The sequence below is a fragment of the Numida meleagris genome, chromosome 9 (assembly GCF_002078875.1).
Source record: "Numida meleagris isolate 19003 breed g44 Domestic line chromosome 9, NumMel1.0, whole genome shotgun sequence".
NCBI classification, from domain to species: domain Eukaryota; kingdom Metazoa; phylum Chordata; class Aves; order Galliformes; family Numididae; genus Numida; species Numida meleagris.
The window spans coordinates 7312397-7335682 of record NC_034417.1 but is presented as its reverse complement, the minus strand read 5'-3'; the positions used below and the strand labels follow the sequence as shown (position 1 = coordinate 7335682).

The window sequence follows — 23286 nt, the reverse complement described above, 5'->3', positions numbered from 1 at the left end:
AGTTTGGGTTGGAGGTAACTTTAAAGGCTATAGTATCCCAACACCCCTGCCATAGGCTGGTTGCCACACACCAGATCAGGCTGCCCAGGGCCCCATCCAACCTGGCCTTGAATGTCTCCAGGGATGAGGCGTTTCTCTAGGCAGCCTGTGCCAGCACATCATCACCCTCCGAGTAAAGAATTTCTTCCTGACACCTAATCTTAATCTCTCTTCTTTTAGTTTAAAACTGTTCCCCCTTGCGCTATCGCTATCAGATCATGTAAAAAGTCTTTTTTTAAAAGCTTCTTTTAAGTACTGAAAGGCTGCAACGAGGTCTCCCCAGAGCCTTCTGTTCTCCAGGCTGGAAGTGAAAAGTCACAACTTTCTAGAGCAGGAGTAAGCAAAGGAGGAATTAAAAATAGAGTCAAAAATGCATGGTATGCACTCAAGGGTATGCTCCTGTAGCAAATTCAAGTGATAATGGAATTTTACACTGGACTAGGAAGTGGCTCACTATTGAAAAATAAATGCCAAGATCTTTAACACAAAGAAATGTCTATGTGAAACCGTGAATATTTATTTTGAGAAAGGCAGCCCTGACTCTGATCAGATCATTTAATTCTATTTACCTAGTGACTATCACGCTAAATAATTCAGTTAAAAAATAGACTGAAGTAACTGGGTAGACTTACACTAAAGTAAGGGAGATCAGTTCTCAAAATGTAAGGTTGAAACAAAAAACAGATTAAACATACAGCATAACAGTCATATTGCTATATTTAATGTTCAGCCACTGAAACCTATTTTACACTGCCATTGCTGATTCTCCTTTATCAGTCTTGTCCTTCCACCAAGGGTCCAGTAGCCATCTGCAAGTCATTTAACAGTAATTCACAAATGTTATCAATAATAAATGCAATCAACAGTGTTTATAGTATCAATGCTAATGTTCTCTTTGTTAAGAGATTATGAATTCTGATGTCCTAATGCACTTCAGTTGCCACAAAGTGAATTGTCTTCCCTGAACACAGATTTTGCGCAACTGACGTCCATGTGCATCAACATCAGCAAAATATTCCAAGGAGAGACATATTGTTATGCTCCACATTTCATTAGAACTCTATCTGCAATTTATTAACTATGCAAAAGAATAGAAAATGGTAGGGCAGGCTTAGGTCATGACAAACTGTTCAGTGGCAACAGATATGAATGAGAAAGTACTCAAACCTTGCCACCAGAAAGCATCTGTGAGCATTCCCAAATGAGAAATAGCCTTTTATTTGACCACATTATCCAACATCTATGAAAATGAAGTCTCTAAACACACCTTGCCCCTTAAGATCTCATACTTGCCATATTCTACTAATACATGTAGCTTGTAATGAAGACATTAAGGGTCCTTTATTTTAAAGAGGCTGTCAGTAAGTCTGTAGTTTTCATTAGTCACCATTCTGTGATTCTGTGAATTTAGTGTCCAAAGAAGAGGCAAATGTAAGCCAGAACATTGCTTCTCAAAGCCACTGTCCAATTCATGAAGATTCAGTTTACGGTAGTCAGAAACCTAGATAGATGGCTTTCCTTGTTTCATCTCAATTCTAACAGGCAGGGCCACTTCCCGGTAAGTGATATTTTAATTAGAAATATATAAATAAGATAACCCAGTTAAATGATTTAGATTATTCACAAGAAATAAAAAGAAAAGCATATCAAGTTCCTTATTACTGTATGGATGTTGCTACACTCTTTGTTATTTTATATACTGCATATCATTTTACCTGCTATATTCTCCCCAGGTGTAGCTACTACTGGAAGAATAAGGTTGGCTGTGTACTGTTTTCTAAGAAATAATGTAGTACCCACAAGTTTTCAAACAGTTGACTTCTCAGTGGGCAAATACAGTAATCAAACAGGTACTATCACTATGAGAAATATGTGTGAAATTTCTGGGCTTCAACATACATAACAACCTTCGCAGTCAAAAACCATGACCTGATCAGATTTCCAGTACTGAGTCTTTTGCAGTTGTGGCAATTAATGCCTTTTTCTATAAATGCACACAGGAAAGTTAACTTCAAATAACTCTGTATGTTCCATAAAGAAATAAAAAAGCTGATGTCTACTTGAAAGTTGCATGAAAACACACACTCTTCACAGGACTAATCTATGGCATCATAAATTACACACACATTAAAAATATAAGGAATGGCAACCAGATTATACGGGATGTGTCCTGTTTTGGTCACCATATGCAGATATTTAGAATTAAGGCAAGGAATGAACACTCAAAACACCCTATTCACCATGATTGAATGGTAAATTCAAGCATGTGGATCTTCCATGTTCATACATCCTAGAATTTGGGCAACAATATGACTGTGTGAAAGTTGTGCCTTCCCAAACTCATTTTGCTTCTGTTTTGTCCTCTGTCTACATGCCTACTGGAAAGAAAGCCCAATAAAAAACACACAGATAATATATTTTAAACATAATTCTGTAAAACAATATTTTAATCTGAGGAGGATTAGTATACTGAACAATTCTCATGATAGGAGTCACACAATTAATAAATTTGCCTGTTTGAAATTATTGTTTAGTGACTGCATAATGACAAGTCAAAAAAAAAAAACAAAAAACAAACCAAAAAACATTTATGCCTAGGACACATAGCACAACCTTCCAAGCCAATGCTCTTTTGTCTCACAGCTCTGTTAAACAGTCAGCTGCTGCCAGATGCTCTGGGCAAGAATGGTCACAGATGGCCAGTTGTCCAGTTAACAGAGCAGAATGCTCTCCCCAGTGATCTCCTCTAAAATAGTATCTCAACTGTATGCAGCAGATGAGAATTGTCTGATCATGGTGAAGAGGCCATTTGACCAAGTTAAGAGCACAGGTCAATTCTGATAATTCAGTTCTCCAGATTACCCCTAAGTAAACTATCTCGACACATTTCAAATGCTAAGTGTCAATTCTTATTTTACTTTTGCTGATTACACTGATCACACCTTTTTATTTAAAAAAAAATCTCAGCTTTTTCTATATAAACAGAAGCACCTTCTTACTAGGGGTTATACCAAGACATCTGTACTGATATGCAAGGCAAGAGCTACAGGAGAAAACAGTCTGATCATCAGCTGAAAGACTACAACAGGACTGCTCCGTGCTCTCATATTTGTGTTCAGTTCTGCAAATATTTACCAGTACTAATTAAAATATAAAGGAGAACATGCAGAGAGGCTACTAGCTAGTACCGTACGCATGTTACTATCCCATTAATACTTGAAGGTATTTTTATTTCCTTTTAGTGCAGTACTCCAGTAATATTTGCAGGAATTTACAGTAATATGTCCTATAGCCACACCAATGTGAGCAGTGCTTGTTGGGCAGTATAGCCAATGAGAAAGGCAACAAATAACAGAAACATAGCCTAGAAAGACCAGAGAAAAATCTTTGGTATTTTGTACTCATCTTTCACTGTTACTACACAAAGCACAAACACACAAAAGCTGAAAACATCAAGTATTAAACTGAGTAAAAAGATGGATATTTACTAACTACCAGTTCTGTATCTTCTGGAATGAAGTTAGGTGTCCTTCTAACTTATACAAGATTAACAAGATCTGGTTATCTAAGTGTTGCACAACATATATTTAGGGATACAGATAGGATTATCCATCAGCAGCTCTATTTAAACTCTAGTTTAAATAGCTTATTGCTAGGAATATAGATGGCCAAAACTAATGCAGTAGCCTTGTAGGTCTGAAGATTTAAGATCCTTAAGATGTCCTTTGATTTTATTGCCTTCCAGAACAGTTAAGAAATATTTTCTGTACTTACCTAAACCACTGACAGTATACTCAAGATCACTGGCATCCAACAAAATCGGTCCATTTTCCTGCTGGCCTTCTTCTTTGTAATACAATTTGTACCCTTGAATAGCAGCAGTGTCATCAGAGTCCTGCTGCCACTGTACTGTAATGGTTGTACAATTTATTGGCTCCAAACGCAGCTCAGGAGACTTCGGTGCTGATTTTAGAGAAATAAACATAATATTATTATATTTAAGAAAAACAAAATCCTATGTTAAAATCAGAGTGCCCATGACTCAAAAGTTCACTCAAGATTTTAATTCTAGCTCATTTGTGATGTAGCTAATCTAAAAGCATAATTTCAGGTAAATTAGGAAATAGCCATTTTTCAATTCAGCATCTCAAAAAAAAAAAAAAAGAAAATAAGATTTTAAAAAGTATTTTTAATTCCTTTTTTTTTTTTCAAAAGAAAATGAGGATAATTCAAAGTTTGTAAATTTTTTTCTTGCTCTAAAATAATCCAGAGCAAATGTAAATAGCAATAACATCACAATTCATCAAGAGCTAATAATTTGCTAATTCAAAACTCAATTAAATTCAAATGAGATGGATGTAGACTAAGCTAAGAAATACAGTCACAAATTCAAATCTATATCTTTAAGGCATTCATGCAAAATTGAATGCTCTTCTATACAACATTGGTAAATAATAATGTAAGCCAAAATTCAGCTATAACAACTTAAATCAGATTTCAGGTAAGTCCATCTGTATATTCAAACTGTGTGTTTTGTTTGTAGAGCAGACACGTCATCTCAGCTCCCTTATGCACCCACGCAGGCTGCCAATGTGAAATGTCTTGACATGAAGAAGAGTTTTACTCTGAACTGCTACACTTTTGGAGTTTGTTTTTTATTAAAATCACATAGAATAGAAGAAAACCATGTTATCATTGGAAACAAAGCTAAAAGCTAAAATATTTTAATTAAAGTTTCCTACCACCGTATCAAGCACATGAATATCAGCCTATGACAACAATGAAAGACAGACACAAAAATAATACATTGGCTTTTCTTTCTGCTGTCACATATGAAGCACAAGACAGATTCGTTTCTCGACAACTTCTGATCCTGAGACTAAAAACATGAACTTGTGTAGACTGTGCACAAATTCATAGTTAGAACAGTATTCCCTAGATCACTAGGATAAGGACATGTAATGGGAAAACTTGCTTCACATCCTTGTGTTAACTATTAGAAAAACGTGTAGCCTTCAGATGAAGCCCACAGTTGACCCCATCTCCAGGCAGCAAGTAACATAAGCATTAATACCTTTCACACTTGTAGCTTTTGGAGTTCGGTGGGAGGTCCACAAAGATGCCTCTCCCCAGCCAATCCTTGTTGCAGCAGTAATACGAACCAAGTAGACACTGTCAGGCCGCAGCCCTTCAAGGAGGTACTCATCTGAAGTCCCTGGAAGCTCCAAGACTTGGATTTTGCTATCTGTGCTGAGGCGGAACGATAGACGATACAGCACCACCTGACCCCTCCTGTATTTTGCAGGAATTGGCAACCAAGAGATAAGAATATCTGTAGGACTCCGGCTTGTCAAACTAATTTCAGGAGCTCTCAAGGGAACTGAAAAGGAAAAGGACAAAAGTTTTTGAGCACCTTAACCTATGATGTGGTACTTGTAATAAGCAGTTTTGTAGATCCTTGTTTATTTTAAGAATAGCTTGACACTGCTCATACTTCTTAACCTTCTGCATCCAATATAAACCTAGCAAGCTCCTTTCTGTAAAGCTCTCCGCATTTTCTTCTCTTACTGCTGACAGCAGGAATTGATGGCAGTCAACGCTTTACTGTTCTGCCAAAGTGACTGTCAAGGTTACATGCAGCAGCTGAAACTAGGCATCTGAACAACATCCAGTAGTGCTCAGAACTGTGCGTGCGCTTCCCTTCCACCAGCCCTGTTACAAGGGTAGTAACTTCTGGCTACATGTTGTGCTTTAACCCAGCAGGTAGCTAATGACCACACAGTTTGCTCACCACCCTCCTGCTTCCCAGCGGGATGAGGAAGAAAATCGGGAAAAAAAATGAAGTAGAACTCGTAGGTTAAGATAAAACTACTGAGAGAAGGAAAAGGGTAATAGTTATTACTACACTACTACACACCACTATACTTGCATATATATATATAAAAATGTATATAATTAGAGATACACAAGCAATTGCTCACCACCCTCTGACCAATGCCCAGCTAGCCCCCAAGTAGTGGAAGAGAGCTAAGTGAACCCCCTTCAAAACTCCTTCCACATTATGTCAAAAGGCATGACATCCCTTTGTTCAGTTTAAGTTAGCTGTCCTAATTCTGCTCCCTCCCAGCTCCTTTGGCCTTTCGTTGAGAATGGCCTTCATAGACTCATAGAACTGCTTGGGTTGGAAGGGACCTCAGTGATCAGCTAGTTCCAATCCCCTGCTGTGGGCAGGTTTGCTAACCTCTAGATCAGACTGCCCAGGAACTCATCAAGCCCAGCCTTGAACATCTCCAGGGATGGGGCTCTGAACAACACTGCTTAGCAGCAACAATAAACATCAGTGTGCTTTCAACGTTGTTTTTCTTCTAGAACCAAAACACAGCATCATACCAGACACTCTGTAGAAAACAATTTCATCCCACATGAAACTGAGACACAAGTCAGGCGGACAACTGTAAATGGAAGTGTTCCATGCTGCCAAAGCTTAATCCTATCAGAATTTGTTCATCAACTCCAATGATGTTCTGGATAGTTAATTCACTGCACAGAAATAAGTCAGTATGGTCTTTTAAGAAACTCCAATTAATGGAATCATAGAATGGCTTAGGCTGGAAGGGACCTTAAAGTCCATCCAGTTCCAACCCCTTGCTGTGGGCTAGCTGCCACCCACCACATCAGGCTGCCCAGGATCACATCCAACCTGGCTTTGAACACCTCCAGAGATGTGGCATCCACAACTTTTCTGGGCAGCCTGTGCCATTGCCTCACCACGCTCTGAATAAAGAACTACTTCCAAACATCTAACCTAACTTTCCCCTTTTAGTTTAAAGCCATTCCCCCTTTTCCTACCACTATTAGACTGTGTAAAAAATCCAGTTCCCTCAATCTTCCACAAGAGAGGTACTCCATCCCTTTGATCCTATCTTTGGCCCTTGTCGAACAAGCACAGACCAAAAAACAAACACACAAACTGCAAATAACAAACAACAGCAACAACAGAAAAGGGTAGGGGAGTTAGTACGCCAAATTGTTATTCCAAACCTTCCTTCAAAATTTACAGAAGATGCACTGCATGTGCAACTTAATCCACATTTCAAATGCCTGAGAAAAGAGTCACAAAGATGAAATTGTAGGCTTCCACCAAATCCTCAGCACTGAGGAAGATCTGAAAAGATACTTTACCCGATTTAATGAAATGTCTTTCAATGTTAAAAAAAAAAGATGTCACGTAATATACGATGTTGTCCTGTCTGAATGTTATTTCATTTTCATTGCTTTTGTTACCTGGTTCAGTCTTACATCACTCGTATCTACAAGTCTCACTGATGTCACTGAATCCTTGAAAGCTATTAGCACTTGATTGCACATTTCTATTCAGTGTGAATAAAAACGCTCACTTAAAAACAGGGGTATTTATCTGTCTTACCATCTTCAAGGGTGTGTTGAGTCACATGATCTGACATCTGACTGGCTCCCAGAGGCATGTAAGCTACGATATAGAAGGTATAGTTGCTAGCTGGTTCCAAATCATCAATAATGTAATGAGTTGTATCATTTCCGATGACCACTTGGTACTCTTCGTTATTTAAACCTGCACAAAACAAGGGTTAAACAAACAAAAATTCCAGATAATCTCTAAACATTGCAGTATCTGGCTGTGAGATCTTACAAAGTTATTTTGTTTTCTTACCCAGCTTATCTCTTTTTCTTCAGCCTGCTAAGTAGAGTTCATTTATGCACAGGAGTAACTGTGTCTTACTGTGGTGTAGATAATGGTGCTGCAGGATTTTCCTGAATCAGGAACACTGAATGCAACTCTAAACCCCTTTTTAAAATTAGTCACAACAAACTGCGCCCAATATACAGTAACACAACAGACAAGCTCTAATAGCCTTATAATTCAGAGCAAACTTCTAAATCTATTTGTTTAGAGTCAGGAGGCTTTTTCAAAACCTATTTACAGAGCCTTACTATAGCAGTCTGGGAGGAATGCAAAGGCTCTACTCCATCAAAACAAAACAAAACAAAAAAACCCAAACATAAAACCCTCCACCCCCCAAATAACACAAAACAAAGAAATTATTCAGCAAAAGGATCTCATTTTAGCCCTGCAAATTCTAGTACATCTGATTGACACTTTTTTCTTTAATTTGGAAAAATGCCAATAGGAGCAGCCCAGAATGAGCTTCAAAAGTATTTTGCTCCTTAATGAGTTGCTAATAAAAAAAAAAAAAGAAAAGAGCGAGAGAAAAAGAGACAGAAAAAAAAGAAAAAATTCTCAGCAATTCTCAATAAAATATGCATAGCAATGCAAGCAGCAGTTCTTGTCTTTGTTGGGCTTTATTCCTATAGAGGAAGGCTATAAAGTGGAATAAGCGTGGTGGTGAAAGCTGCTGTGTTAAGGAACAATTCACACCAAATGCATGTCAACTTAATCAAAACTCTGTAAGAGCCAGCTCCTCCTCTTCACAACTGAATTTATAAACAAAACGAAAGGCAAATTCCAGCATTAAGTTTTCCCACATTTATGAATTAACTTGATAGCATTTTAATTAGACAAGATTACAAGCATCTCACAACAGACTAGTTAATGGCTTGTTAATTAGGAATTGCAAGGCACGATTTCTGACCTGCTAAACAAGATCCTTGAGCTCAAATTAAAAGGACTTGTTCTCTCATTGAATGGATTGCTAGGCCTCATGCAGAGGCCCTAATGAAACAGCCATAATAGAGAACAAGGCTTGCCTTCCACCACAATCAGTGTTCCCTTTGTGCCTTTTCTGAATTACTAACAAGGAATTAACACACTCCAACATGCACACTCATCAGACCCTTATTCTTCTTGCTACTATGACCTCGATTTGAATGTAAAATATTCTGCTTTAAAAAGAACGAAAATTAAAACATAAAATAAAAACACCACCTGTTAGTTTCTTCAACTAACTTCAATACAACTTTTTTTTTTTTTTTTTTTTTTTTTAAATAGGGAAGAGGACCTGAACCTGTTTCACAGTGAAGCAGCAGAATGCCTCGGATGTGGGCAATATCCTTTGAAATATCTACAGACTACCACTTAGAGAGTAACTATTTCAGGTTTTTCCGTTTGTTTTTGTGGGTTTTGTGTTGTTGGTTTTTTTTTTTAAACTAAATCAAGCTACAATCTCATTTCACAACATACATACAGTCTTTGTACAAGCAGGCAAATGAAGCAGAGACTGCAAAAGAATTTTGCAGAATACAAATTTCAGAAGATACCTCATTTTCACAACAGTGAAAGAGATTTCCTGCACAAATGCAGGCTTCCCTAAGGACAGTTTCCCAGTTTTCTTTGAAGTTACCCAGTCTCTGCTCTCTACACTGGCACCGGACATACAATTACCCAGATAGCTTATCTAGTGTGACTTTATTCATATTAGCTTTGAGTGGGGGTTGTGAGCACAATACCTCAGTGACTGAAAGTGTAGGGGGTAATTTCCCGCACCTCTTGTCCTCATTATCTTTTAAAACTCTTTCCTTCCTTCCTTCAGACAAAATTCTCTTGTGTCCTGAAAAATCCCACTTGCAAAAGCAAAGGCAGCTATTTCTGCATCAGTATTAGAGTAATTAAGCTGTCCTTCCTGTCCTCTGCTTAGCAGATGTCAGACTGGTATTCCACACAGAGCTGAGCATCTGCAGTCTTGTCCTTGAATAAATGAGTTACTGAATAGAAATGGGAAAAGAAATTAGTCCTCCAAGAAAACAGACCTCAGTTACAGCATAAACATTAGTTTAAGCCACACACCGAAGAAATTTTCAGATCCTTTGGTAGTTTTATGAAAAATACCTTGCTTATGAAAAATACCTGTTTTCTATCACCTTAAAGATTTCCTTAACTTAAAGCAATTACATAACACTGGTTTAAAATGTCTAGTTACTCAATTTTATTTTAATTTGCCCATTCCCTCCTACAAATCAATTTATATAACATTTAAGAGACCATGGCAAACCATTCACAGCTGTTTCCATATATTTTAGAAGTCTGAATACGTATTTCTAACTGTAGGAAAGCAAACTTTCTTGTTAAGTTAGTATACTAAGAGATGAAAGCTAAAGCCAATAATGCACCAATCGTTTTTTTATTCCGAAACATATGAAAGCCTATAAAGTCACAAGAATTTGGTGATCCAGGCATAAAAGCTGAATCCAGGGGAAAACTGATCACTACGAGCTCCCAGGACTCTGTTCTTCCCCATCATGCACTCATGTGGAAGACAGCGCGAGTAGAATTTCCCCTTGAGGACAAACTGAGGGAGACACAGACACAGACAATAGTAGGTAGGTCCGAGGTTTTAAAGCCCATTCCTGACTTCAAAATCTGTTCACTGGAGTGATCAAACAAGGTGAGTTGGAAGAACACTCAGTCCCACAAATGAGATGATTTGGCAAAAGCATTTTTCCCCATGCGTGTCTGTTGGTTACCATACAGATTTTTATGCCAATAAGCTCTGGTTATGAGCCATTCAAATCTGGCAGCCTTTGCAAGAACGTTCAAGTACTTACCATTTGTAAGTTACGCAGTATATGGATACACTTTAAATCAAATTTCTTACCTTCTGCTTTCATGTAATGCACTGAGTATGCAATCACTTTGTCTGAATTATACAGTGGCCTCTCCCACGCTAGCAGGATCGCTGAGCTTGACATTGTTTCAGCATGGACATTATAAGGTGCGCTGGGTCTGTCTTCTGACATAACTACAGTAAGCCTGGCCCTGGAGAGTACAGATCCTTGACTGTTCTCAGCCATGCACTGATAAATGGCGTCATCTTCAGGAATGATCTGGTTAATCACCAATTTACTGAATCCAAAAAGAAGAAAAAAGGAAAAAAAAAAACATTTTGGATAAACTTAGCTCTACATAATGCAACAACAGTTATATTTGCCTATGTTTCATGAGTTTAAATAACTTATACTTCACAAGCTTTTCAATTAGAAATGGATGTGCAGTTGTGAAATTTAGCAACCTGAAATGTAACTCAAAACCTCCCACACCAGTATTCATGTTTATGGCTGCAAAGCCAGGCACAGTGAAAACAAATACATAAATCTATTCCTCCCTGCAAAAACAAACAACCTTAAGATCGTCATTTCTTAAAAAAAATTAATATGAGCTGTTCACTCTACAGAAGGACTGAAACAGGCCTCAAACAACTGGTAAGATTCTGGTCTCTACTACAGTACTGCAGATCCAGAGCGACTCTAGTAAAATCACTTCAGTTTCCACTCTGGTAAGGCAGAGATCATACAATCTTCTCTGATAATTTTGGGTATTGACTAATCTGTGTTTCTTCTGCCTTGGACATGTCCAATAATGCTACATTCAATGCCCAATTTATGTTTACTTAGTTAGATCTTGTTTGGCTACATTTAGTGAAATCTCAACCCTTGGTAATGGTGTGTATTCTTTAAAAGCACATCTCTCAAACAGCAATTGTAATCTTACCTGTTGTACATTTTAATTCTACCATTGGAGTGTATTCTCCTTCCATTTTTCAACCATGAAATTTTGGGGGCAGGAATTCCTTCTGCCTGACAGGCAAAACGGGCAGTACCAGCTCTAGGCCTTGTTAAACTTTCCGGCCATTCCACAAATGAAGGAGGAGCTACAGATAAGTAACAAGCAAAAAATCAAGCTCACACAAATGTCAGGACACTCAAATTAAGAATGAATTTTCCTATACATAAGCCTCTCTCCTCAGGCTGCTTAAACACACATGTAGAAAGCACATTTCATGTAAATGCATTTGTTTAAAAATGTATACCATCTGCCCAAAAAGCAACATTGCTATACATTTTGGTTTATGCATTTGTGAAGGCAAACAACAAATTAAACTCCAGCCTACAAAATATCGCTAATGACACATATCGGTATATTACATACTTTTACTTTGTCACTGGATTCTGTGTTGAAAGTCAGCCTTCCCAGATGTAGCATAGCACCGAGCTATCTCTAAGCACAAATGAACAGCTAGTTTGTAACTCAAAAATTCAGTATCTGACATTTCTCATCTCTCTAACAAAAGAAGGAAGCCACTGGTCTTTTTCATCTTGGCAAGCTCCCTATAACCCTAGGTGCACTTTATTTGAGACAAAAATTCAACACAATATACAGCACAGCTCAAGACAAAAGCATGATGTTAAAACGTGGTAGAAGTCAAAACAGGCTCACCCAGCACAGTAAGAGTTGCCATTGCTACTGTGAAGTTTCGTGTGCCTGGAATAGTGGCTCGACAGACATACACGCCTGCATGCTGCACCTTCACGTCAGAGATCATGAGGTTCCCATTTCCAAGGACACGGGTATTGAAGACATCAATGGACTTGTGGTCTATTTGAGACAGTGGGAGAAATGTGGTTATGAGGTGGCCCAGAGTATTTAAATAACCTACCTAAAGAAGGTTGCCTAGATGGCCATGGTATGGGTTAGAATTTAAAGGTCAAAAAACATGCAATGGGAAATCACAAATGAGCTTTCAGAGATTTCCATTTTCCATTTGCTTTGCTCTCATCTCTAGTTATCTGACCATTCAGATGGTTAGGTTACACCACTTAGTAAGTCATTTATAACTGATATTGCCCATCACAGCTAAAAACTAATGCTATTGTTCCAGTTAGCCGCCCCAGTTGGCTTGCACTAAGGTACAGTTTACTGCTAATAGATAAGCAATATTAATTAAAAACTAAGCTTGCACTAAGATACAGTTTAATGTCCACATCATCTTCACAAACAGGGATCACCCATTTCCTAAATTACATTTGGAAGAAAACGAACATATTTGGTTACCATATGTTTTCTTCTATTTTTTTTCTGTGAAAAAGCCCTTAGGCTGACTGTTATGTAATTATTTTCTTATTTGTTTGCCTAGAAGAGCTACAGAATCAATCCATTATTTCTCCCACTTCTAGAAATAAAATGTAGGAAAACATCTGATGATTTGATTCTACAGCTATATTCTTGACTTTCATATTTAGGTACCTGTCAGGAGAACAGGCAGTTTTCACAGAAAATGTGAAACAGCGATGAACGCTATCGCTTTTATTATTGTGTTCCCTCTCCTCTTTTCCCCTTCCAGTCAGGTTACTCAGGATCTGACTATGGCTATTCAGAGTCTAAAATGCCCACTCATACAAGTCCTAAATCCCATTCACATACTGCTTCTAACAAGAATAGGTAGAGAAATACTTACAGGATTGTTTTGTAGGATGTAGCCACTCCAATCTTCACTAACCCAACCATGATTCTGTTGTCATTGCCCTGGAGTCCCTGGAGGTCACCACCCCACCAGGCACCTTGTCCATTACGCCCCAGGGGCAGTGCAGGTTTGACAACAGCAGCAGGTGAGTCCTTGGGAAACCTCAGCGGTTCTTATCAGCGGTATGGAAGTACATGACTAAAAGTGTTTCACCTATCCCACCCTAACCTACTAATCGCTGCCTACCTACCACATGACGCCTCGGAACAGTAACCTAATTGCTGAAATCCAGCCTTTCTCATTTCATTTCCTCTCCACAAGCTCAAGATTGTATTCTATAATTTTAAGACCTACCTAACCGGCTCCATGAGATGATTGGCTTTGGATTCCCTGTGGCTACGCACTCCAGTACGACAGTTTGATGAAGAGATGCTGTAATGTTTTGAGGACCAGCTATTATAGCTGGTTTGTGAAAAGGCTTTAAGTCTGAAGCTTTGGAGAAAAACAAAAATTTAAAAAAAGAACAAAGAAAGTAAACACTATTAAACAAAAAATAAATCACGTATGAAAAAAATATGTCAATTTAAAAAATGATGCCTAAAATTAAATTTACACTAAATCCTTTTTTCAATAATTGTCAAAAAATACACTGAACAATACTTTAGCCACAGGATATGAGCAAGTAAAATTATTATTTTGGGGAGTGGTTCAGAGGTAATTACAGCTCCTTAGTGCATCTAAGTGTTTTTGCTATATTATAAAGAAGGCAATAATGCTGTGGAAAAATCTCACATGCTGAGTACCTGGAATAACATTCAGTGTTGCTTCAGTGCTCTTACGTCTACTGGTTATCGTTGTGGCAACACATCGATAATTTCCTGCATCCTTCTGTTCAACACCATAGATTTGAAGAACTCCTGTAGGTAGAGCAGTTATCCTGTCACATAAACAAAAAAGAAATATAGATAAATGTTCCACCAGTGAACAGCATCTTGGAAAGGAATACTTTGAACAGCCATTGCTACATTGACTTGGGAACAGCAGGCTGGAGACTCAGAAACTCCCTCTATATGTGACTCACCTCCCTGCATTTCTGAACTATAGGTGAGATTCCCCCACTAATGCCACCAAGAGAGCAGAGGAATCTGTATACTTTTAACTAGCAGATCTTTCTCAATTCACAGAAGCAAACATCCTAATCTTCTTTAGGCAGATACCACACCCATATTATTGAGGTTGCCCAGTTTTCTTGGCAATAATTTCTGCTACAGTGGCATTTTAGGATACACAATTTTCAATAAACCCACCTATGCTTTCATTTTGTATGTTTTTCTTTTTACCTTCTTTTGCACACTATTTGCACATTCAACAAAAGTTAGGTGCTGAGAAGAATGGAAGTGGGTTCAGTGGATAGGGAAAATATCTGGAACAAATAGGTTGTATGCTTCCAGTTAATCAACTCAAGAGAGAAGTACCCTAAAAAGAATTTACCTAGCAAGAAGTGTTTTAATTCAGTTTTCTGCACATATAGTTCTTTACAGGCCCTCTAAAAAAAAAAAACAAAAAAACAAAAACCCACAGGTTCAACATTAATTCTTCTACATTGCACCTGTGAAAGCAAACTCATTAAACTATCTGCCCAGCAAAAGTCCACCTATTCTGCATTCCACATCACTTCCCATTCCTGAGAATGACCTGCATGCAGAATTTTCCAATAACATTTCATAGGCCAACGTTCACTCTAAGACTCTACTGCACATACAAACAGCAGATGACTCTAGTCCATGCTCATAACATCTATTTAAAATTAACTAACAACACAACTATTACTAATTATTAGACTTACTAATAGTTGACATAATACACACTTAGAACCTTTTTTATGTACTGGCATTGCAAGTATTCAGATTTTATTTTTGTAGCTGGCTCAGAATTATCACAGAGAATAAATGACATCCTGAAACGTGTAAGTCTACGTACCTGTCCATAGATAAAGGCAAAGTTGTTCGATTCACTTCCCATGTCACAACAGCAGGAGGGTTTGCTGCTATTTTGCAGGTAAAACGAGCTACTCCACCTTCCTGAACCTCAGTTGAAAGCGGCTGAACTTCAAAAGCAGAAATGGCTAAAAAAAAAAAAAAAACATACAAGAACATATAATTTGAAGGACAAAAGTGTGGAGAAAGTCCTAGATACACCAAGCTCCAGATCACAGATCAACTTGAAGAAATACCCTAAAACACTTCAAACAGTCCGCTTTCCTACACGTAAGGAAACACTGGCCTAATTACCTTATTTTGTTCCAACAGCATGCTTTCATTAGTTGAAAGTATACTTAGCATAATTTTATTTTAAATTAATTCATTTCCTTAAATGAATTTCCTTCATTTTGTTAAACATAAAAATGTTTTAACAAAAAATAAAATGTGTGTCTCTCTAATAGAATTAACTGTACAAATTGACTGGCATGTAGCTAGAAAGTGTACTAATTATTAAACCATGGCAGTTCACATCAATACAAGTAGTTTGGGCCCCAATATACTTCATTAAAAAAAAAAAGCAAAAGAAAATTCCAAGAACATTTGGTTCTTGATAGCCATATTTTAGACCTTTAAAAATACTCACTTTAGTAAGAACATTTGGAGAATTGTACAATTGGTTTGATTGAAAAAGTAAACAAAAAAATCTCAAAATAACTGTAACCAGGTATTGACACTTTCATACCAAAAGTCTAAGTGCTTTCCAATATAATTTCAAGCAGTTAGAACTTCAGGAGTTCACAAAATTGAGCCAACTGAAGTGGCAGATCAATAAATACCTTCTAGCTAGCAGAAACCTACAAAACTAATCAGTAGCTGGACTTCTTTGCTCAGGAAATAAAAGCTAAAAGGAAAGGAATACAAAAGCTTCTAATTAATTGCTCTATTTACTGCTACTCAGTACATAATTAACACAAAGAGCAGCTCTTCAGAGGCAATTCATTTTGGATATCTCACAACATGAGTAATTCCACACACATCCCCACGCCATGTGACTGCACAGGGAACAATCTCTGCATCACCTCGACGGTACTGATGTGTTTAAAATAGGATTTCAAGTGAACTCCTACTGTTGTATAAATTACAAAAAACATAGCGTAGTAGATCAATACTAGTAAGTTAACCATATCTTAAATATTTAAGCTTTGTGTTGAAATAATTCCTCTACTCAATTCACTCTTTTTCAATTGTTTTATTTCTTTTATTGTAATGCATTCTCAATGACGCACTTCTGCACAGAATACACATGCAGCACTGATGTACACCAAGCATTCTAATGAATGCTCCATCCCACCACTACTACCCCACAATTTAATACTCTTCCACAGCATCAAAAAAATCAAATTTTGGAGTGTGAAGGAAATACGAGATCACCTGATTGCTTTACCCTCCATGCACAAACTAACTCCTAACACAGGCCTAACTATCCTATTACTAGAATAGCTATTTAATACCTTAGGTCAGAGTAAATCCTTTTTCTTGCACTGCATTCCAGTAATTGCATCAGCACTACAAGAATGAACATTCCCAATCATACCATCAGAGTCCAAGTGTTGCAGTGCTGTGAACAGACCTCCCAGAGACTGACAAACAAGACAACCAAACTACCCTGCCCAACAAAACCACCAACCAGCAGCCACCACACGGTGCAAACACCGCAGCCATTGGCATCAAGGTCTGGCACCTCAGATGTGATTCAGACTGCTAGGATGAGTGCAGAGATGCTCTGGTATCCACAATCAGCTCCATGCTTGCCTGTGGCTTTTGGGAACAGGTCTCCACAGCCCCAGAACACTCTGCATCCTCACCGCAGAGAGAATTGGACTCACCTGCAGAATTTAACACAGTTCCCCACATTCCACGTTCAGCTACTTCTCTCAGTTTTGAACAGTACCAGATTCATCAATCTCATGGTTAAGTCCAAATTAACCACTTAGTTAAAAGGAAACAAAAACCCCACAGCTTGCATAAAGTTGTCACAATAGAAGTTTGCATTTAAAGCCTGACAGAAGATGGGGTGGAGACAGGATGGGGTGAGGAAACAGAACAGTTCTCTTCCTAACCATGTACTTCCTTTTGATTGCAAAGAAAGCTTCATAAGAAAGCATCATAGTTCTTTGCGATTCAGTGCAACTCAAATAAGTTGCCTGTATATCGGATTGTTCCCATAACCCTAAACTTGCCAGCTTTGTTTTCTGCCAAATTTAATGCTATCCAATTTTCCTGTCGTTTTCCACCACAGAAGGGCAAAACAAAAGCATCCAGGCTTGTCTTACTTCCTCTCCTCTTCATCCGTTCCAACCCCTGCCCACACAGACAGCGTGTGTCCATCTAGACAGTCAGCAGAGTATTTCCCCAGTGCTGCTCTTAACAGATTTTCTAAGAGAACATGTAGTGCTTTGCATTCATCACCTATTTATTGATGTAGTGATATGATGTAGTAAGATAGGCAAGTCTGCTTAACTTTCAAAATAAAATCTTGTGAAATATTAAAAAGATATAAATAATGACAAGAACCACACAAATCAACATAACACAAGTCTCCAAACCACTGTGCAGCACAGCTGTGCCACACAGCCAGTGGAATCGGAAAGGATCACTTTAACAAGGCAGGAATGTAACTGTACAATCTTATCAAAGGAAAGGTCTCACAGACTTTTAATATATCTATGGGAACTATACAGTCACACCAAAAATTTCCTTTACTATTTAAAGGGACAGAGTGAGAAAACAAATCTGATATTTGGTTTTCATACACACACACCACATGCACGTTGCTCCAAAAGTAATGCCTCCTATTTTTTTTTCATGGAAACTGCAGCAGATACAAAGAGCACAATGACATTATTTGATAGAGCAAATTCTCAGCTACAAAACACTCCTTTTCAGCAGTGACAACACCATTAGCCTGTTTGCATGGATGAGCTGACCAAGACGCTCTTCATTTCACAGTGTGAAAGCTGTGCATGGCTGTCTGGAACATGGCTTGTCTTTCATGTTGCTGTTGGCACTGCTTAAATGCACCACCCACCACCTCACTCCGCTCACATCCACTGGTTGGTCTCCATCAACATTCAAGCAAGCACTGATGAATGTCAATGGGTGCCATTTTTTCCTCATGGAGGAATTAGATTCCACCCCTTAGCTTCATCCACACTTCCATGTCAGATGCCATTTTGTCAGCCTGCCACTCTGCTACCATCTGCCACACAGCAACAACATGTAACAGAACATTGGTGGGAAGGTTCAACCTCTACTGCCATACCATCAACATCTGCCTCTGATGTTGCGCACCAACATAACAAAATAGGAGGCATTACTTTTGGAGCAGCCCTCATATATGGTTATATGGTATATGTATATGATATATAGTACTACATATACTACACAGTATACATACATAAACTACATTATATACTATATTTTATAGAGTACATATATTATACAGAATAAACATGTATTTATACACACCCACACACAAACATATATTTAAATTATTTCAAGTAAGAACAGATTCAGCTACACTATTTAGAAAATCTAATAAATTGTTAATTGAGGCTGATATTTAAAGAACATTTTTCTACCTGAGCAAGAGAAAGGTATTTACTCAGAAATAGAGTTTTTAATGATAGCAAAGTCAGAATTGCAGAGAACTGCTCAAAATCTTCTGAAAAAAAAGTTATTAATGTCACTAAAAATGGTTGTAGAAACAAACAAAAATACCCATTTGTTTCTCCTGATCAATTTCAATGTATACGCTGTTTGTGAGTCTAGCTCCATACTTTTTTATTCTGTATCTTGTTTCCTTATGCAAATCTCTGGTTTCTTCCTAATTCTGACTTTATTTGTGCCAGTAAAACCTGTTTTTACAAGTCTATTGCTGTCTCGTGAAACCTGACCTCTTTGTAACAGGCTTGTTTTCATGGCGAGCGCTGATACCAACTCAGAACCCCAAGAACAAGTCATTAAAGCAGTGCTATTAAGAGGCCAGAGCTCTATAAAATGGATAAGAAACAAAGTCTCAAGAGACATGCGTTGTTCCCGAAAGGAACCCTGCAAAACACAATAAATGTAAGTGCCTTTTTATTTGAGGTTTCCCCCTCTTCTCCAGTCTATTTAATCGTTTTGTTCTCAGATTTATAGCCAAAAGAAAACAATTAATGTTACTCCAAGAAGCTGGTGCTCCCATCTTTTTTTAACTTCCAAGTTACCAAATGCTGCACAGAGAAAAAGAGAAGAATAGATAGAAAATGTATTTACTTTTAAAATCTCTTGCAATGTAAGTGATGGTAACATAGGTTTACATAGTTACTTTTGAGTAGGAACATATGCAATGCCATAAAACACACACTTATGCCCAATAAAGTTATCCAAACAGGGAAAAATCAGAGTACAGTTCTGGTATGAGTTTCATAATTTACCATTGAAGCAAACACCCATAGGCTCAAAAGACAAATTACTTGCCATCACATGCTGATTAAATATTAGAGAAACACTGCTTGTGTCTTCTATGACATACATGGATTGAAAACTATCCTGCATGTATGGAAAAAAATTGTGCACCTAAACAGGTTTAAATAGACTTAACAGTTATATTACAGAAAAGTGAAACATCTAAGGAGATGCTCAAGCTTCATACCTTTTTTGTTAAAATACAGCAGTCTTTTCTTATTGTTATTTTTATTACTATTATTTTAATATTTCCTTCACTCTTGAAATGACATCCTGAAGCTCATTCATTCAAACACAAGTTCAGATGACTTTGAACGTTCCCTTTCATCCTGCACTTTCCACCTGTGTACTAAAACCAGAGGCCACAGCAGGTCAAGGCCATCTCACACACTTTCTGTCACTAAGTAAGTTCCTGAATGAGTTTCCTCAAGATGCAAAAGAAATTCCAGCAACCTACGTACATACTGCTTTTAAATCTTGCTGGTTTGTTCACACATACCAGCTGACACTGGTCCAAGACTGGAGTGTAATTCTATAATAAACAAATTGAAAGGAAGGACAAAACTCCAGAACTGAAATTACTCTCTGAACTGGAACAGGAGCAGAGAGTTGGGTTTCATCTATCCAGATAGCAGCAAATATTGTGAAACTCTTCAGTACATGATACCAGCCACTTCAGTGTTTCTCAAGAGATAACAGCCACTCAGATAGATGAGCCACTCAGGTAGAAAGAACAAAAGTGCATAATGCCATTTGTAGAACCTATGTGTTAGTGGTATTGAGAATTACACAACAGTCCTAACCTGCAAGTGAAACCAATTTGTTTTTATTAGCACTATTATAATTAAAAATTCTCATGTGAAGTGGCTTCACCTGGGAAAAAACAGGCTTGTACATTAAAGAGGAGCTATGGCTACTTCCTGAGAAATGGATTTCAGGACACTGCATGATAAATTAATATCAATTTTTCTCTTCTGGATCTAATTTTTGTTGTGCTCTCTCCCTGAAACAGTGTTGAAAATACTACAGATATACAATATATTAGATTTTAGCACAGAAGCCAACTTGCACATGCTTTCCTTGAACAAAGCTAACAACTGATTAAGAAATGAGTTTGGCCATGCCTGTTGTCTATACGGACACGTATTTCCCAACAATCTGCCACTAAGATGGCCTCTGTAGTCTGGATTTGGATAAGGAATAACTTTTACACGAACACTGACAAGCATCCACATGTAGCCCTTCTCCCCATTCCCGATAAAGCAGTAAGAGTAAATACAGCTGGAGCTATAGCCAAGCAATCTAATGGGTGGATCTTTGCTCAATTATGCAGGAGATGCCAGTGGAAATTAAATAAAGTCATTAGGAACTTGAGATCAGTTCAGAGGTGAATTTCACAGAAATGGAGCAATACACGTAAAGTGATGAATAACTGTATGTGAAAAGGAAATGCTGTGAAGGGCATTTTGTACGTGCTACTACAAGCACAGTGGTTTGTTACGCTCACCCTTAAATCTTTGATCAAGCATCGTTTGTCCTACAATCATGAGGCATAAAAATGAGAGATTTCAGGACAGAACAGAACTTGACCCACATGGAAAGATTAAAAGAGCTGGGACCTGATTAGCGCTGGGAAAGGAAACCAAAGCAAGAAATGGCTGTCTTACAAATATACAAAGGAGATATTAGGGAGGATGGGGAGCAATGACACTCATCAATCACTAAAAACAAAAAAAGCAGAAAAAGGCTTTAGCTGCAGTGGAGGAAGTTCAGGTGAGTATGCTGAAGGGTAATATGTTTGTGAGGAGCAGGCAAGCAAGGCGGCAATACTCCCATCAGTGAAAGGGGTGGCTGGGCTGCTACCCACCCGTCCAGGGAGCAGTGGCACTGCTCCTGCCACCATCTCACAACAGATGCCATGGCAAACATTCTTTCCCAAATAAAATCTTTTTTTTTTCTTTTTTTTTTCCTTTAGAAACCTCCAGAATCTACTAGGATTTTTTTTGTTTTCTTTTCCTCACTATTAGGCAAAAAGACAACTCAAAGTAATTTTGTATGAAGGGGCTCTTGTGGTTTTCCAGCCCTCTATCTCCCCCCAACCTTCTCTTTTACTCTTTAAAGCTTTATCAGCATAGTACATTTTACATCAAGAGGCCCTAAAACCTGTGGAGATAAGATAATGAAGCTAGTACATAAACAAAAAGATACATAAGAAGGAGTCAATGCCAGTAGGGCATGTAGAGCATGTGCATGTCAGCAAAAGATTCCCTAAGGCATAAAAGACAGTGGAGGTGTGCCACAGCTCAATACAGCATGAGTCACCTGCTCTGTGTGTTTAGTTGCACCTCCTGAATTGAGATGCTTTCACTGACTGTGCATCAGTTTAGTCACAACTGAACTGGTCCAATTCAAACCACAAGTGCTGCTCTAACCACAATCCAGATCTAGTAGCGAGAAGGGGACTTTAGTGAGATGACAGCAAGAGCATAAATCACACAGGCTCCTGACACTGCTGCCAAAATGTTAAGGACTCACAATGAAAATTCTGGGTAACACTGTATCAGATTCTTGACTTTTTACTCCAGAATTTTAAAATTGTGTGTTTATTCCCTTTATTAGTTCCTGGTAATAAATACTATCACACACTGACCTACTAATGAGCTGAGATAATCTAACAAAAAGCAGCCGACAGCAATGACACAAACAGACAATTGTCTTCTCTTCCCCAAAACCTAAAAGCAGGGAGAGGACTGTACTGTACGGAAACTCAACCTATGCCTCTCCTCAAATTCATTAATTAATCATCAGAAATGTATTTATATATTAGAGCTCTCAAGATGTTTATTGTTCTCACTGGCATGTTTAGGAGCACCTGGGGTACAAAAGGGAGGAGAATAATGTTGAATCCTATTCTACCCACTCACACATACTGCACCCACTGCAGAACTCTGCATACTTTCAGGAGAGAAGAGCAGAAGATTGTAGGATATCCTGACCTGATACACAAAAATGCCTTTTTTACAGGTTGAATCTCTCAGAACAGAATCCACAGATCTTAATATGCTTGGATTAACCCAAGTCAAACCATAGTTCCAGTCCCAAAAAGGCAGTATGGATTTATAAATCCAATTGCCTTCCTGAACATTTTACATAAGCTATTCCTGATCATTTCAGTTCCAAAGACAACAACATACATTATAAAGGATTACTGAACCAGTTTATCACGATTTTAAAATCCATGCAGACATACAGCAGAACTGAGACAGTTAGAGAAGTCACAACCTTCAAGCCATCCCACTTCACCTTAATAACACCTTGGGAATAGTTTTGCTCAAACAGCTTCTTGTATTCTCTAATCTCAAATAAATTAAATCATTTTAATGTGCAATAAGGCGACTGATGCCACGAAACCCTAGATTTTAACAATTTACTAACAATGAACTGTTAAACATGACTAAAATCAGTACTCCCTTCAATTGCCCGGAAATATAGTCATCCCTGTTGAAGTGTATTTATATCCTTAA

At 38.0% G+C, this 23286-nt stretch overlaps 1 protein-coding gene across 4 annotated transcripts in view; it reads right to left on the bottom strand.

Annotated features, from left to right (window-relative positions):
• The window catches only part of PRTG (protogenin), an 89114-nt gene that overhangs the window by 39587 nt on the left and 26241 nt on the right, over nucleotides 1-23286 (bottom strand). For all 4 annotated transcript variants that reach the window (XR_002441740.1, XR_002441741.1, XM_021406950.1 and 1 more), the window contains exons 3-11: nucleotides 15252-15396; nucleotides 14075-14208; nucleotides 13626-13763; nucleotides 12248-12406; nucleotides 11522-11681; nucleotides 10629-10876; nucleotides 7466-7630; nucleotides 5114-5419; nucleotides 3814-4002 (exon numbers count right to left, since the gene is read on the bottom strand). Coding sequence is in view for 2 of the 4 variants with exons in the window: in XM_021406950.1 (XP_021262625.1) it covers nucleotides 3814-4002; nucleotides 5114-5419; nucleotides 7466-7630; nucleotides 10629-10876; nucleotides 11522-11681; nucleotides 12248-12406; nucleotides 13626-13763; nucleotides 14075-14208; nucleotides 15252-15396 (1644 nt within the window). In the remaining 2 variants the exon portion in view is untranslated. The remainder of the gene's footprint in view (nucleotides 1-3813; nucleotides 4003-5113; nucleotides 5420-7465; nucleotides 7631-10628; nucleotides 10877-11521; nucleotides 11682-12247; nucleotides 12407-13625; nucleotides 13764-14074; nucleotides 14209-15251; nucleotides 15397-23286) is intronic.